Here is an 18617-nt window from a genome sequence, read left to right as displayed (position 1 = left end):
TGAATTTTGGGGACATTTAGAAACCAAACCTGGGAAAAAAAGGAAATCTTAATCTTGATGTATAGACCTTAAAGTAATTATTTGTGTATGTAGGTGTTTATCTGGTATCTGCCACTTATAGATCTCCTTTGTCAGACTCTGTTGTGGATAATTGTTGATTTTGTTGTTCCCTACTACACTCAACGTAAGGGGGGGTATGGGACTGCACAAATGAGTGGACTGTAAATACTGTGCAGCCTGTAGCCAGTCGTCCTCGGTTTAAATAGGCCTAAATGTTCCTCTTTTTCCTCACTTAGCCTGTCATTGATTCGCTCTTCCTGTTAAGCTATTACCCATTAGCTTTGCTTTAAAGCTCATGTGGAACAGCAACATCTAACACAACGTCAAAACTTCTCAGTGCCTCTCATTAGCCCCTCACTTAGCTGCTTATGTGTGTTTTTGTGTGTGTGTGTGTGTGTGTGTGTGTGTTTTTGTAAGAGAGACAGGGAACGGAGCGGAGAGATGGTGGCTGTAGTTTATCAGATGGTGCAGAGACATTAGAGGCCTGCATTATTGATGCTGTGGTCAATAGAGGTCTCCAGTGGCCCACAGGAACTGGAGAGTGAACGATGAGAGTGCATGAGAGGCTCTTCAGCCGCCAGTGGAGACTGGCACGGAGAGGACGGAGAGCTAGTTTTTATTGAAGCAATACAGACAGAAAGTTATTTTTTTTCACTTGCAGCTGCATATTTTTTTTATTTTTTTTAAATTCTTTTTCATGATTTAGCACACTTATCATTCTGGTGCTATGTCCATATTTGTAATTGGTATCACATTAAATTTCTGTGTGTCCTTGTTGCTTTGATCAGCAGTTGTTCAGCTGGATGTTTCTAAAGGTGGTTTGTGTGACTCTTTTGTAACAGCACTGTTGTCTAGCCTTGACAATTTATCCTCCCTTGTAATGCTTGTGCCTTTCTGTACCCTTCTGTTCTCTCTCCACCTGTCTCTGTGTTTCACTATTTTCTACTTCATCTCTGTGAATCTCCCTGCACGTCACTGTCTGTCTTTATGCCTCACACACACACACACACACACACACACACACACACACACACACACACACACACACACACTCACTGCTGCCTCTCGCTATCCCTCTCTTCCCACATCTCAAACTCTCTACGGCCCCATCTCTATAGCTCCTGTCTTAGGCACCCAGGAAAGCTGCATTTTGTCTTCAATGTGGTAGAGCTCCCAGCATGTACCGGCCGGCCTGCCGGGAGGCGAGGCCTATGTACCGGTTGGCTGTTTGACCTCATCAATCCTGTCCTGGTTTTCCCTGGGAAGGCTGAATCCTCCAGCAGCCCAGCTCTGCCAAAGGTAATGAGTAGTGCGCTGGAAATGGCTGAAATGGCTTACATGCTCACTCCAGGATAGAAAAAGTAGATTCCTGTAGTACTTATGGTTAGGCTAAAATCCTGCTACACCATCCTTACTTTGTCTTTGTCTTAGTTTGGATTGTTCCTATAAAAATGCCAAGAGAGCCAGACCACCCATTATCCTTCAAATATTACAGTTTAAGAGGTTCTTGAATAAAAGAGAAGGCAACTGTAGAACAAAATATCAGAAAATTGCGTAGTGTCTTCAAACTGGGGAACTAAAAGCATTTAGGACTGAACCTGTTTCAACTTAATGTTTCAGCCTTCTCTGGACACTCAATTTTAATGTTTGAGACACTAAAAAAAGAACAAGCTGTGGGCCTGCTTATGTGTGGTTAATTAAAAAATTAATTTAAATTAAAGCAAGTAAATCCTCTCTACCACAGGCTCTATGGATTTCAGTTGAAGCTCATGAGTTTTCTCATTAGTATGTCTTAAAATAAGTAAGTAGATCAATTAATAGATTGGTTGGTCCGCAGTGGCTTCTCACCATTGTTGTAATTACTCTCATTATTTTAAATGCTTTCTAATGGCCTCTGACCCTAGATCCATATGAGTTTGAGACCCAACTGCTTTTTCCGGGCTCCCTCTGACCCGTCGGTGCCCTTCATAATGGTCGGACCGGGCACGGGAGTTGCACCCTTCATTGGCTTCCTCCAGCAAAGGTACAGCAGTTTTGATATTACATTACAATGTTATCATGCACCATAATACATGATGTAGAGACACATAGCTTATTTTGAGATTCTTCCATCAAGAGCTTAGTTTTGTTGAGTGGAGTCAAATTCATTATGTGCGACACTCAATCCAATGCCAACAATATATATCTGTTATAAGAACTAACACTGAAGTAGGTCACTTAAATGTTCATGTCAAGCAACAGCAACACACAGGTTAGGTGCTGATTGGTGCACTCAGTGATGAATATTCACAATGTTCAAGTGATGCTAAGTGCATCACTTGAACATTGTGATCTGCAGAGAAAATGAAACCCCGCTCAAAGCCGGAAAAAGTCGACGTCATGTGAACCTCATAAAGAATAATAAATCTAGCGGCAAGGGCTGTGATCATGTCAGGGATTATTTCAGATGCTTCACTGGTCTCAACTGGAATACAGTAAATTAGGCCCTCTCCAATGCACACATTTATGGCTCGGTCTGTAATGAACAGCCTGGAGTCAAAGCGGCACATGGGGCGTTATTGATTAGGAAATAAAGAGTCCGGTAGGTGGTGGCTGTGTTGTTGAAACAAATCATTGCTAGAGAGTGCAGATGAGGTGGGTGCGAGGACATTAACTGTTAGCTGAGTACGTTGTAGTTCTCCCTCTGCTTGGTAAAGCATTGCTGTAAGTATAAATCCTAAAGGAGTGCTATTGTTTGGCAAAGAAAACGTGACATTTTGTTTAACTCTCCGTGGTTCTGAATTGACAGCTAAATCAACATTGTAAGAAGATGACCTGTCAGAAAGACTTATCATGACAGAAGCTCCTCTACCCAGGCTGATGCCCGTCTGTTGAACTGGGCCCACAGCCACCATGAGTTGTCAGAAAGCGGCGTAAGCCTTTTCAGTCTGACTGACATGTCTAACTCTTGGGTGGCTTTGTATAAATGAGGTTGTGCCCCAGTCAACTCCAATTGTCTCTAAATCCTCTGGACGGCCGCTCTGTTGTGGCGGGTGGCAGCGCGGTGATTGCATTGAGAGGTGATGCAGCACTGGCTGAAGCGATGGCGGATTATTCTGCTGCGGGCTCGGAGAAGGATGAGTGGTCATCTGGGATGAGAAGTGTGTAGTGCCTTGGGGATGCGGGAGCACTGAAGATTGCGCAGGTTATAGCACTGACCTGGTCACACCACTCGTAGACAGACGCCTCTTCTTAATGATCAAGGCTGGGCCAGAGGGACACAGCTCTGTTGTGTGGCAGTGAAATGAGTATATCAGTCTTTGATTCTTACAGTGGTGCCCAAACATTTCTCTCTAAAATCTAATATATTATAAACACGGTTCCTGCGAATCCTTAAAAAAAGTAATGAATAAGATTTTCAGTATTTAAGGTTATAAAATATCTTAAAAAGTCTTATTTTTAATTATGATAGATCTTTAATTTTGAGGTGATGTCTGTTTGTATGAGAAATATCTCTTCACGGGATTCACTTATTAAAATACGGTTTAGTCTTCAGTTGTCACTCAGTGAACTTCTTTTGTTTCTTTTTCTGGTAATTTTTTGATCGGTTTTCCATAAACCACCTGCTCTCACAAAGGTAACAGGATTAAAGAAGTGCACAGAATAGTAGGATGATGCTCAGCTGAAGACAGCTGGTCAGGCGGGGATTCAGAGAAGACACCCCTATTATTTCTAATAGTTGCTTGAATCACGATGATAATGTTTTAGTGCAGAACCACAGCAGCCAACATGAAGGAGAGGAGCAGACTTTAATTTGGTGACTGCTTAGCTGGTGTTTATAGATTTAATGGACTGTTAAAGTGGATGAAAGTTAGATATACTGTATATTCAGAGCTTGAGTGTGTCTTAATGGGGGAAATTAACCCTAACCTGCTCCGTGAGAGTGAGACGGATCCCCATTTCTTTACACAATGTTGTCAAATAAATAATTCCAAGCAAATTGTAATAGAAATTTAAAGTTTTAATGAAAACACTTAACACAGAGTTTTATTTAATATCATTTTAAGTGTAACAGTAGGACACATTTCATTATATTAGCCATTTATTTTATTAATTTATGTGATTTTACATATGATTGTTATATGGAGACAAAAAATATCCAGAAAAATATCCCTATTAATATTGTCAAGTTGATTTCAAACATAAAGCTCAGCCCTAATGTGCAACCATTTTGCTGGGGGAAGGATATTAAATTTTCTCTGTGGAAGTCTTCAAAAGGTCTTAAAAAGCATGAAATTTCATTTAAAAAAATGTGCAGCAACCCTGAAAATTCACATTCAAGTGTTTTATTAATGATTTGTCCTTGCAGACCTGCTTGTCGGAGCAAGAAAAAAACATTCAGACCTTGATTGATTTATGGAAGCTTTGTTTCATAATACAGCAACCTAACCCCTTTTTTTTCTCTAAAAACTGCTTTCATTAAATTTCAAGTATTCTTCCTTTTTCTTCCAAGAGGCTCTTCACTTCCCTGTTAGAGAATAAACTTGTGTGAACTGATTCCTCAGCTCTATTTTCTCCTCAGCCAATTCGTTCCTTTCCTTCTCCCTCTCTGTATCTCTCATCCTCTCCCCTGCCAGCTGCGTATTGTGCTGTAGGATTGTATAAACCTGTCATGGCGCGCGGCATCGCACAGAATCCAACTTGAGATTCCAAACAAAGCCTCGGTGGCTGACGCTGCACTCTGATAGGAGATAACAATCGCCAGTTTGTCAACGGGGCGCCGTATCAGCCCCGAGGCCCGAGAAGGGTCCTGTTAGCAACACAACAACACAGGGACACTTCGATCTTCCTACTTCCACCCCCACTGTTAATCGATGGCTGTTTTCAAAAGTACTTTGTTTGAGGTTGCGGCGCTAGTAACAAGTAGAAGAATAGTCTCTAAAGGTCACACGCTCATACGGTGGTACCAGAAGATTTTAATTAGACCCTCCAGTTGTCTGGTATTGATTACTGTGGTTTTGCATGGAAGGATTTTATGGAAAATGTGATTTTCAATGTCTGTTTAGCTCCAAGCAGAGACAGTTAAACAAATATTGTATTTTAAGTGAGTGGTTAGCCTTAATCTCCTTTACAGGATTCCCTTTTGGAAAAAAAAAATCAGTTTGCACAGTTTAATACTTAAGTATGCCAGTAGGCATACTCAGCCCATTCAGCACAACTCGTGTTAAAGTTTGTGTGAACAAATATTGAGCTTCCATTTATCAGTCTAACCAGACAGCTGATTACAATTAGCTACAGCATCTTGCTTCTCAGCATTGTCTTGTATTCTGAAAACATTTTGAGTTCAGCATGTTTACTGTATATGGGTGTAATATTACAATGTAATTTCAGTGATTAAGCCTCAAGCTGCTGTTGTATTTTGCATTTTTTTTTTTTTTTTGCTCTTGCTGTATTTTTATACCTAAAACAACAACAACAACCACTCACACTACTGAGCTGCAAAGAACCTGGATGAAAGGTACGAGATAATTGTGATGTTTACCAAGTCTTCACCTCAGCTTCCCTTGTCGTTTTCCCCTCCTGCTGATCATGTGAATGGTGCTGAAAGGCAACCGCTTCTGATTTCAACCCCAAATGGAGTGCTCTGTAGATGCTGCCTTCCCCCTGGGATTGTATTGCAGGCTGTTATAGTGTGTGGGTATGTGATGTGATGTGATTTGTATTCAGGGAAAGGCGCCGGTGTGGTCTACTCAGAATGGAATCCAGGTTTTTCATATTGGTATTGATCCCTTTAGGGCAGGCAGCGAGAGGAGAGAGAGACGAGCCCACTAAAATGAGTTTACTTGAGGCTGTTTGCAGATCAGAAGAATCTCGTCCAGGATGCTAATGGACGGGATCTGAGCTTTCAGATCAAGTCAGCCAAACAGCTCTGTTGCTCTGCCCTATTCACAGACCCGAAGTTCAAACATACTCCTTCTGCAAAGCGTTTTTTATTAACCGGTCAACTTCTCATTTCATTAATGAGGCCAATGCTTTGTTGAAAGTATTCACAATCTGACTTTTTCATCGATTTCGTTTTTTTTCCACTGGCTAATTAGTATAGAAGTACAACTGAGGATTATTATTTTTTCACTTCTTTTGTCAACAGAAAACGGAAGTCAGAAACGGAAGTCAGCAACACAAAGATAGTCATAAAGGACTAAAGAATCCAGAAAATATTGGAAACTGGAATCAGAGAATTTTCTTCTTAAAAAATGAAATCGCTGACTCACAACAATTAATTGATTATCAAAATAATAATACAGTTTGGCAAGTAATCAATAAATACACCAATCATTGCGGCTGTACAGCTAATGCAAATGTTGGAGAAGGTTAAACCTCCACCTGATACCTTCTACGTTTCATTATCTTTGAAAAACCCTTGCCAACCTGAAAACTGAATGCCGTGTTAATGTGAAAGCAATTTTGTCTGTTTATTGTTCCCACATGAAACAATTTAATTAAATCACAGTCCCACTCCAGAACGACTGACATAATCAATGATTCATATTGTTGGTGAATCATTTTCTCTCAATCAACGTAATTATTCAATTAGCTGACTAATTATTTCAGCACTAAATGAGCAGATCTGCACTTGATTTTTATGCACCATGCAACTCCATCAAGCTAAAGAGTTGACTGCCATTTTCATTTTGTGGCTCGTAGAAAAAACACAAAGCATGATTCAGTCAGCTGGTGAATAGTAAAGGATAGGGCTTAGGGGAAGCAGCACCTTATCCTCCGAGTGCAGCAGAGCAGCACAAAGGGCCCAGTCTCAATGTGTAGAGTCCCTCTGTAGTATTCCTCTGCACCTCGTCGTGGCTGGTGACTTCAACACCCCACTCTCTTTTCTCATCCCCCCCCTCTGTCCTCCCCCCTCCCACCAGACGGGGGCAACACATAATGACCGGCTCTTTATAGAGCCAGCTGACTTGATGGCATCATGAAAGGTTGGGGGCCAACTGTTGTTATCTCAGAGAGAGCTGTCACCTTTGCAGCAGGTGTGCGGCATAGATACCAGCATCCTCAGAGCTGCTTTGTGCCGCTGCGTTGCCGCCGCTTGCAAAGGATTCTGGGAGCTTTGCCAAACTCCCAAACCACAAGAGGAATCACTTTAGCAGTGTTTTTTTCTTTTTGTTTTTTTTTTGGACACACACACACACACACACTGAGCCACAGTTTCATTTTCCGTAACTGTTTATACTGATGGGATCTATCCGTCTGTTATGCTGAAATGCAATAATACACATAATGTCCTCGCTGCAGCACGCACAGCCGTTTCTGTGCATTAGGCAATTGTGGCGCTCAGTGTACTGTCATTGCAGACAGTGCTTAATGGTGTCACTACTCTTCTTTAACCTCTGCTGCGAGGAAGGACGCCCTCTCCTCCATCTGGCCTGGTCGTCTGTTGGTATTGATTGACCGCTAACATCCGTTGTTTGACTTTCAGAGAGAAGGAGAGGCAGGAGAACCCGGAGGCGGTATTTGGCGAGACCTGGCTGTTCTTTGGATGTCGCCACAGAGACAGAGACTACCTGTTCAGGTAAACTTGGCTTCTCTTTTCAGTCTTTTTGCTCATTCACAGCTACATAAATATAGCATACCTACATATGTACATACTCATCTTAACCTTTCCCTTTCACCTCGATACAGAGCATTCAATGTACTAAAATCCTTCACTTGCATAATGAACATCTCTGCTGGTACACATGTTGTTGGTGTTCCTTTTCAACTCAGTATTAAACATTCATCTCAAGGTTGTGTTGTAGGATGTATGTTATGTTTGGGAGGAAAACACACTTCTTAAGCTACTGTATTTCCGCCGAGGCCACATTTCTACTGTAAGAGAAATGGATAAGAATGCAAGTGTTGTGTTGTATTGGCAGTTAATGTGGAGGTCACATATTAATGGATTCCTTTAGATGTTTCTGTTTCCAAGTTAGTAAAATATCCAGATTTCTTCAAATCATAAGCTAACGAATCTCTCATCAAATCTTTTATCTCTTTTTTTTTATTAGCAAGAAATAGTACTCAAAACATTCAGGTGGCCATTTAGCTTTATCTCAAATATGTAATGCTAAATGTTTAAGTCGACAGTGGAATGCCTATGTGTAATATCAAAAGAGTTGCTTGTAGTGAATCAGCCTCGATGTCTTCAGTCCTCAGCTCTGTGGAGCATTTTTCTGACTTTCTGCTCATGGTTTTGGTTTTACAGCTCACAAAGTCTCACCACAGTATGCCTTGTTTCTAATGCTGCTGGTTTCAATAAATAAGCTCTCGATAAACCTTTTGTATGCTACCTGCCCAACACAAAACAACAGACGGACAAAGTTAACAACTAGCTGGTGAACATGGAGTATTTAGCAGCTGTATGGACATATATTTAACTCTGGAGTTTGTTGACAACAAAACAGAACACAAAGGATAACGATTATTGGACTTAAATTAGTTAGCTGGACAGAAACACTCTTTGTTAACAAACCCGTCTCATCAACGTAAAAGTAGCCCCCAAGTAGCCTAATATATATATTACTACCATATCTAAATATCTAAATATTACGCATATGAAGATTTAGTTCTCAAATTGCATGTATGTATGACTTTTATTGCTTAAAGTTGTTAAAAGCTAAACTGAAATGAATGAAAGATTCAGGCTTGATAAGCAGATTTTGCTACTGTACTCATATTAAATAAAATGCTACTGAAGCACATATTTACTGTTAATTAGCAGTAGTGTTTTTGCTGTGGTGCACACGGCTGAACTGTAGTTTTATAATAATCTGCCATGCCATGTGAAATTTGGACTCCAAGTAACATGTTTTCTACCTGGATATTTTATTAGGGGTCTGTGTTTTTGTGAAACTGTGAAAAAACATATTAGAGACAAATTTAATTTGGCTTTGACTTCTTGTGTTATTAAAGCATTGCAAACTGGCAGCTCACGGCAAGTTAATCATTGTTCTGGCCCGTTTCTTTTGATTTTACTCTCTCCTGACTACATACTAATTGATCGGTTCCTAGTATGAGCGGCGAGCATGTACTCCATTCTGGTGCACTGATCGAGTTCTCTTGCCGGATTAAATAGTGTGAATTGATTAGCATCCTTAATCACACAAGAATAAATCACAGAGGATGTTGTTTGTTCCTCTTTGTTTCCTCTATCCCTTAGTTAAATACCAACTCACAGCCAGGTAGTAGGCAGTGTTTGTTCACAGTGTGGGCTTCTCTGATGAACACCCCCACAGTGTTGACCAAAGCGATTAGTCTGTGTTTTATGAGCCACCCGTGAAGAGCTCTACTCAATTTAAATAGGTTACCAGAATGAGAACAACATACCTGCAGTTGAATTGCTTGCCTGCATTCATCTCTGTTGGATTTCTTTTAAAGTAAGTGCAATTTGATGTCTGGCATTTTCTCGGAATGCAGAAAACCACCAGTGTAGTTTCTAGCATTTTTTATGTCTCAGGATTTTACAGCAAAGTTCCACTTTAAGTCATAAGTAAGGGGTGTAATTTGAAGTTGAACTTGTATAAATATACCATGAATGTTTATGCTTATAAACATTACAAAATGTCAGGTTTATGATGTGATCAATGGTCCAATCTTGTTCTGAGTTTTCCACCAGGGGAAAAAAACAAGGCTTGCGATGAACCTCAATCAGCCTCAGCACTTAACATCCCTGTGAGAGGTTGATGCCAATCTGGCTGCCTGTCACATCAAACCAGACACCCAGACATCCAGTCCTCCCCTCTCCCCTCTTCTGCACTTATCCTTTTCCCCTCCCTGCGATTTCTCAGCCTCTTTATGGCATGTAATTTCATGCTGTAAGGAAAACAGGACTGGAAGCCCTGCTGGGCTCACGTTAGGGTCCGGGATATTGCCACAGGCTGTTATGTGTATAAACACACTGAGGAGCCTGGCAGATTTTGGCTCTCTCTCGACTTTTTGTCGGTACCAAGAAGTTAACTGTCTCTTCTCATCTGCCAGTTTCTGCTCACATAGTTATCTGTCTATGATGATTTATATTCATGCAAACATTCAGTCAAACAAATGAGAGAATCATCCCTCTTCTTCCTATTCATATTGGTGCTCTTATGTACAGACAGACTTCATTTTACCACATCTTGCTCAAAATAAATTCTTGTAATGACTCCAATCAAAGGTGAGGTTGTAAACATTGCACAAGAAGCAACAATTCTGGACATTTCACACAAAACTAAGATAACACTACTCATCCCTCCCCACAGTATTGACACTGTGGTGTATGTGGTAGTAAAAATGTCTTCTTTTAGTCTAGGGGTTACTGCAAAAACACACACCCCTGAGGCGAAGACCTTCACCCATGATCTCAGAGCAGCGGCTTGTTATGAGTGTGTGTGCGGTCATGGCTGTGCGTGTGTTTCTACTCATTCTGACTGCTTAACTTTAAACAAGATGCTGTGAGCGATGGTAAAACTTACTCCCTTACCACCTTCCTCCTTCCTTCCCTTCCAATAGCACCCCAGGCCCTGTAAAAACACTGAGGCAGAAGAAAGAATAGTTGGCAAGCAAACCACCAATAGGCAGCAAGGTTACACCCGACTGCAAGGCAGGGAGGATTGATTGTAAAAAATACACTTAGAACAGTGACTCGACCTTGCTTATAAAATCCATATTTTTTTACACTACTCTTGTTTAACAAGACAAATTGGCTGTTTGGCACAGTTTTGCATAGACCTTTTGTACATCAGTGTTCTGTTTTATCAAGTTTGACAGATTTTTTTGTTCTTAGGAAATGTTCTGAGGTTCCAGGGGCTTAAGGGAGTGCTACATATGGAAGGATAAACAGCCCATATGAAAACCATGTTTAATACCTGACATTATTAAGCCAGTAGTTTCTACTTTTATTTCCCAACAATAATAAAAATGGACCTGTATTTCTCCCATATAACCAAGGAAGGAAGGCTGACATCCCACAAACTTGGTCGAAAACAGCAGCATCATTAATATCTTTGGAAATAGGTCTCACCAGAAATAACCTATCCAAGATCACAGTAATTACCTTTGATGTAGGAAATGATTGGTTGTGTTGAGTTGACAAAAATGGGATGTGTCTCTACATACGTATTTCCATTTTCCAGAGAGGAGCTGGAGGGCTTTGTGTCCAGCAGTACCCTGAGTCACCTCAAGGTGTGTTTCTCCAGAGATGACCAGGAGGAGGAGGCGGAGGAGGCGGCCGCCCCAGCAGGACGGGCCAGATATGTCCAGCACAACCTGCTGCGGAACAGCCCGCAAATTACCAATATCCTGCTCAAACAGAACGGTCGCCTCTATGTTTGTGGGTAAGACTGACTGCCATAATGATAATAATTCAGCTGTTTCTCCATTTTGCCTATCCTTACATACCTGCTCTATATTTGTCACGTCAACTTGTGACACTGAAGCCTGGAATTTACTTAAATAAACCTAAGTAAATTTGTATAGATGGCTTTATTTTTTCACAACTGACAGAAAATCAATATTTAATCATACATTTCAGGTGTTCAATTTTTAAACCTTTGTTTAACCACAAAGTCTATTGAGATGATCACCTTTTTTACAAGACAGACCTGTCCAAAATGGCTTTGCAGAATACATATAGCACATGACACAATAAAGTAGGACCTAGGAGAAAATACACCATACAGTTCAGAAATTAAGTATTTGGACAGGTACACATTTTTTGTACCTCAGGCTCTGTGCTTCAGCACATTCAATTTGATATAAATAATGTATACTACAGGTGCCAAGTCCCAGCTTCAATTTGAGAAAGTTTACATCAATATGGAAAGAACAGTGTGGGAGATATTGATGTAGAAATTCTCAAATAAAAGCTGAGACTTGGCACTTTAATGTACCATCCATTGTTTTATTTATAATTGAATGCAATGAAGCACAGAGCCTGAAGAACAAAAATGTGTAACTATCTAAATCATTAACTTCTGGACTGTATAAATAACAGTAAAGGCATATTTACTATACTTCACAACAATGTACAAATATAGGTGATAAACCTGTATGACCTGAAAATCTAATCTCTATTTCTGTTAATATAGTTTTGACTATCTAAACAAACATTTTACAGGCTATTATAGGGTCTGGTCTCTTTTTTAGCAGTAAAGTCTTACTAAGAGACAGAAAGAGAGTTTGAGTGGTTGAGGACAGACTGTTTGTTATCCTTCCAGCTTTTCTTTCCATCACAATTGAGACACAATTTGACGGAACCAAGCTGTATCCGGAAGCTGCCAAGTGCAGTTGCTGTGTTCTCCTGGTGTCAAGATCGAGTCACTCATGAAAAGTTAACAGTAGGTGCTGAAGTGCTAAAGTGGACACGTTATAGAGTGAGAAGACCTTCATTCTTCTTTTTGAAGCAACACAACAATTCTCAAACACCCAGGGTACTGCTGCTGCCCACACAGTGATGCAACATCTTGTACAGTTTGTAGCATCTATAGTGTATACATACTCCCTTTTTTTCCTATCTCCCACATCACAGCATATTGTTTCTGTCAGTACAAAGACGAGACGAAGCAAAACACACATAGGCATAGACCATGTCAGTGTCACAGTCTTTGTCAGGCTGCTTAACTTACCTCAGATTGAATGATGTCTGAAACATCCGAACTGCACGAATTGTTTAGAGTCAAAAAAAAAAATCACTTTGGGTCCACAGGATGATGAATCTCCCTCCAATATGCTGCAACAGCAAGATAGAGATTTCAGCAATTTCCTTCCAGGATGTAGTCCAGGACCGCGAGCACCTGCTGGTTTTAGAAAATATTAGTCTGCCACAGCACTCAGACACATATCTCACACTGTCTGAAAAACATGTCTTACGATTACATTGCTGTTTTTATTGATACGTTTGCACTATTTCTGCCTTCTCCAGGGATGCTAAGAACATGGCTAAGGATGTGAACGACACCCTGATAGAGATGATCAAAACAGAGCTTCAGGTTGACCAACTGGAGGCCATGAAAGCACTGGCAGGGCTGAGAGAGGAGAAACGCTACTTACAGGACATCTGGGGCTAACAGTGGATGAGGGGATAAGGGTATTTTGCAGCATCCACTGGGCTTTTCTACACCTTCAAAAAAAAAAAATCAGCATGCTCAGCTGTAACCTCTAGAACCATAAAATTGTGGATGCTGAAGCCCGGAGGTATTTTACACCACCCAACGCTACCAAGATGGAATATACCATGCTGACCCGGGGATATCGGTTCTCTACATCATTTTGGGCTTTGCTGTTTGAACAGAAATGACCTTGGTCGGGGCAATAGTGCTGGAGATTGGTCCTGCAGTGTGAAAATGCTTTTAGTGTTGACAAGCTCTCTCTGTTCATCCTGTCTTGGGAAAAGCCATTTACTTTCAGCGGCTGTGATGAAGTGATTTTGATGAGAAGGAAAGTGGGATATCGCTCCAACCTAGATGAAAACAGCACAGCAATCTGTACTTCTTTAACAACACATGCACAGTAAATTGTTTATTGTCATACAGGGAAAAACAAGAAATCATTTTTTAATGAGTTAGTTTTGTTTTGGAACCTGCCAAACCAGCCCACTGCCAGAGTAGTGTACCACAGATGCACAGTACCTCTGAAGTCCTAATTGGTAGAAATTCTTTCATTTTTCATATTAATGGTGTAAAAATGTGTTTCAATTCCAAAATAAGTTGGTGTGATTGCTGTTGCTCCAGTATTATGTTGTGTACATCTAAAGTTATTATTCTCATGTCATCATCCAAAACACTGTGGATATACTTAACCTTTTTATCATATTTTGGTAATCAGGTTTTAATGCATGTGATGCTAAAAAAAAGAAAGAAGCTAAATTAAATTTTTTTATAAATGAAACCCATGAAGATGAGGACACTCATGAGTAATTTATCATGATACTGTGTTAACTTCTAAGTACAGAGGGCGTGAATCTCAATGATAATGCACCGCTCTGGCCAGAGCAATTTATCTAACTTTGTTTGTGTCTGTCTGCCCCCACATACCCAGCAGTACGCCATTTTGGAGACGCTGAACTCAGGTGAACCAAGCTAACATCTCACAAACTGTGGTTAAAACAGACACAACTGTGCCTTGCGTGATCAGGAATTAAAATAAACTGTTGTCATCTACTGTTTTTCTTTTGTTATGTTTTTCCTTCTAGTGTGCAGACATACAGGTGTGTTTATTTCAGACGACCTTATACAAACAGTTTTATAGTGTGTGGGTGTGCAACTTGGGGTGAAGGAAGTTTTCTTGGCATGTTAGACACGCAATGGAAATTATTTGGGAGATAATCAAGTCTGAATGATTGACAATGATGAGTTTTTATTTAAATTTTCGAGATAATTTGATTGTTCAAGGTGACTTTGGTCAGAAGATGAAGGCGTACTCTGCTAATTGAAGGCTTTTTCGCAATGGGCTTCTTAACGCAGCACAGAGCCCCAGAGAGAGGCTTCTCAGAATTAAATCTTCTAACAGCAGTCTTTTTATTTATCCTCTTGTAGGGAAGGGAGAGAAAAACATGTTTACAATCTCTACTGCCTGCTGTAGATGGCACCCCATTCGATACATTTTTGAGGCGAGTAAACAAAATATTCACTGTCGCCGAGAACAGTCCCTGATAATGAATAATTGGTTTAATACAATGTTGTCGAAGGTAGAGCTGTCCTTGTGTTTGTCCAAGCGCAGCTGGCTGCACCTCCTCACCCTCATCTCTCAGTGTCCTGCTGCTTCGCCAAGTCACAGGAGCAGAGGAGGACAAAATCAAAATAATGATGCTGTGTGCGCCTAACAGCACCACCAATCTCATCAACACACACACACACACACACACACACAATGATGGATATCCTGCATTTAATGAATGACTCCAATTTGTTGGTGTTGTTATGTGTTGGAGAAATGACAGAAGCTTGCATGCATGCTGTAACAAGAAGGAAAATTTCATCAAAGTGACACATCTGTGATTATTATTCATGTGCATAAGAATAATTGTGGAACCATGAAAGTACACTTTGAGCTGAACTACCTTTATTTACCCACCCTATTATCATGCCCTCATCTACATTTAAAAAATGACCCCAACTGTAAGACGGAGTGCCTGCCATTTGCTTATGTCACCCAGTGCAGCATCCACCCAGGACTGATGAAGTTTTAAATTACGGCTTCATAATTAAAAAGGTTCACAGTGGCGGTTTAGTCCCGCAGTGAAACCGAAAGACAGAGCTGAGGAATAAATCAGAACGCTGGAGGTCAGTGTGACCAGAGAACAGTAGCACCTCCATGATAGATACCCCTTGTTAAGAATGGCTTAAATGAAGCAGAAAGATGTGTGCTGAAGATAATGACTGTTATTATGAAAAGTGGAGATGCACTTAATGTCAATGAGCTCAGAGATTTTTGGAAAGACCTGCTTAACATTCAGCTTCTTGGTGCAGAAAGTACAAGTAGTGATGAGGAGAGTAACTGGAACCTCCCACACTCTCCCTCCCTGAGCCCAGCTCTGCGAAAAGTGCGCTTTAATTAGGCGAGTGACAATATGTCCAATTCATTTGGCTCAGGTTTGTGTATATGACTAGAGTTCAAACAACATAGGGGTAGTTTTAAGAGTAAACCGAGTAGAAACTAAGTTTTGTCCCTTGTGAAAAAAGTTCGGCGAATTCAGCTTTGCAAGAGATGGTATGTAACTGTGTGTATGTTGCAAAGGCAGATACTGTAATGAGAGAAGCATATTTTGTATGCCAACCTTAGCTATTATCTCCAGTTCAGAAAGTTTTCTTCTAGAGATATAGTCCAGTTTCCATGGAATTTGAGCAACCATATCAGATTAAGCATGACAACATAATTTATCCATCTTTTACACAGCCAATGTTGTAGATTCCTAACATTGTAATAAATGGCTTTAGTGTTTATTCAATGTGAAATCTGTAGCTACTGCTGTGGAGGAGTCTGCTTGCATTAGTGTGGTCAGCAGAAAGCTTAATTTCCTACAGTGTCTTGCAGCTGCCTCACCTGTGTTTTATCATTATCAAAAAAAGGACATTTCCACTCTCTCTGCTGTCTCTCAGTCTGTAGTCAATGACCCAGGAATGCCAACTCAGCTCTTTGATGTGGCATAAGCAGATAAAAACGAGAACCATTGTCTGCTCTCCAGAGTCCCAGATGTGTGCAAACACTTTAACTTCAGCATCTGTCAGGAGTGCTGGAGGGAAATGTGTTTGTTTCTTAAAAGGCTGTAGTGCTTCTATTGAGTTTCCTGTTTTCACTGTGAGATACTAGTGTTGTCCTGGTTTCTGTTTATTGATGGAGCATGAGAGATACCGCTGCTTCCGATTCAGCAACAAACATTTGCTGTAATTGATGCTGGCAGGAGGAGTAAGTATTCAATAAGGAAATATTGTTCTCCTGAAGGTTTAAATAATTATATCTATTTGTGATTCAACTGGTCAAGGAAAGCATACTGAGAAAAATATCATAATAAACTTTTGAATACATATGCAACCTTTTGAAGAAAGGTACAACAGCAGCCAGGTAGCGCATGTCCTGATGAATTCAGTAGAAACTGCTGGACTCATCAAATGTATTAATGATTTTCCAGCGATGGATGCTCTGTCTGTCTCCATTAGTCAAGGAAATGTAAAAATTGGTCAGGCATATTTAAACTTACAACGATGGATGAACTCTTAGTAGAATTTATGGCCTCCTCAGTCCTGACAGCCATAATGACTTATACAAATTTGGTTAAGTGCCGAGATGAGAAAGAAAAGTAAAGGGATGCATGTATGCTATGAAAAAGGAGGATGGAACTAAGGATAACACCTGACATTTGTCTCCATTTGTTGCCGTGTTGCTTTGTGAGATATGCTGAACACGTGTTACCAAGGAGTTTGATCAATACATCCCACTCTGCTGCTAACTAAATATGCACATAATGAGCTTCATTTGAAAATCAAACAGATTCTCTTCATGCTTTGTTCATCATAGTGCAGTGTAAACAGTAGCAAAGACTAATATAAAAAAGAGATGTAGGTGTGAACTGTCATCTTATATTAAGTTTGAGCTCACTGTGATGTTTTTTTTCACAGAGATAACAAAAAGATGAAAATAAAAGGGGAATTTATCACATGTATTGTGCAGTGTGCAATTTCAATTATTGTTTTCAATGTGAATGGGCTTCAAGTCTTTATAGAGGCATTTCAGAAGCAATAACACTGTTTTTACCCAAAGTTTTTTCATTGTCCTCTTGCTAAAACTCCACCTTGGCACCAGTAGCTGTCCTAATCTTGCCCAATGCCTGATAAGCAGCCATGAGCCATCAGGTGAGTGGGGCTCATCAGTGGTAGATTAATGTCCAGCTGTACTTGCTACACCTCGCTGTGAAAGAGATGAACAAAGGGAGGCAGGAGTCGAAAGGCATTGTAAAGAGGGAAAGATTGACTGTTAGGGCTTGGAAATTGGGTAAAATATAGAGAAGGAGCAGAGATTTAGAGAGCGGTACAAAAACAATTTTCTGCCGAGGAGAGAGGGATGAAAAGATAAGGGTGGTGGGGATAAAATGGTGAGTGACAACAGGTGCAGGTAGGAGTGCAACGAGAAGGTGTAAGAGATCCCTGACTCTGAACCCTACCATGCCCTTTATATCTGAAAAAGACTTCCATTAAATATTTAGGAAGAATATTCAGTTGAAACTTTAATTATATATTATAAGACTTAAAAGTTGCCTTTATTCACTTCATTACAGCCTAGAACTAAGTCAGGTCTTTCTTAACACCTCTTCAACACTAATGGTGGTTGTTTTTAATTTATTTAAAAAACATATTTTATGTGCTTGCTATATGTTTTGTCCCATGTATTTTCTCTAATTGTAAAGTAAATTGGGACCATGCTGCATGGTGATTCTGCACCTTAAAGTCTGTGTAAAGTAAGAATAAATATGTGTTCTGAGTTTGACATACCACAGAAAAGTGTTGTTTACAACCCTTCCAAATTTGAATGATTAAAAAAATCGCCAAATATATGAAATTAGGCTTCAAAGTTGTGTAAAAAGCAGCCTCTTTCTCTGCTCCCAAACAGTTCGCTGAAACCCTGCCCCTAACCAAGTGTCACCTGTCAATCAAAGTCACCACCTCTACCAGAAACATGGGCGCTACAGCTCTTTCTGCCGCTAGCTCACCTGCTAGCTCGGCGGCTAACTCAGCTAACTGGCTAACTGTACACTGTAGTGCTAGATGTAGTAACAATAACTCGCCACCAGGCAGGTTAACCACTGAGGAGAGAGGACTCTCGGTCTTATATAGTAGGGGAGGGACCAAGGGTACGCCACTACGTCACGGGGTAGCCCTTTTTTGCATGCTCAGAAAATCAGGAAAAATGAGCGAGTGAGAAACATTTTAAGGCTCTATCTTCACAATTCAGTACTGCATAGTTATCAGCCTTTTCACGTTTTCTATAACCATTTTCCAACATGTATAATATGTTTAGAAGTAAATCAAGGAATTGACTTTACACAGACTTTAAATAAAATT

The 18617-nt window shown here is 40.3% G+C and overlaps 1 protein-coding gene across 1 annotated transcript in view; it reads left to right on the top strand.

Moving 5' to 3' along the window:
- The window catches only part of mtrr (5-methyltetrahydrofolate-homocysteine methyltransferase reductase), a 295323-nt gene that overhangs the window by 10517 nt on the left and 266189 nt on the right, over positions 1-18617 (top strand). Inside the window, exons 11-15 of the mRNA XM_053342757.1 lie at positions 1179-1359; positions 1965-2083; positions 7529-7621; positions 11199-11399; positions 12986-14214. Of these exons, the coding sequence (XP_053198732.1) occupies positions 1179-1359; positions 1965-2083; positions 7529-7621; positions 11199-11399; positions 12986-13130 (739 nt within the window). The 3' untranslated portion in view covers positions 13131-14214. The remainder of the gene's footprint in view (positions 1-1178; positions 1360-1964; positions 2084-7528; positions 7622-11198; positions 11400-12985; positions 14215-18617) is intronic.

This window comes from Scomber japonicus, chromosome 21, assembly GCF_027409825.1.
Source record: "Scomber japonicus isolate fScoJap1 chromosome 21, fScoJap1.pri, whole genome shotgun sequence".
NCBI classification, from domain to species: domain Eukaryota; kingdom Metazoa; phylum Chordata; class Actinopteri; order Scombriformes; family Scombridae; genus Scomber; species Scomber japonicus.
Note: the sequence above shows the minus strand (reverse complement) of the source record. Positions and strands in the feature narration are given on the sequence as shown.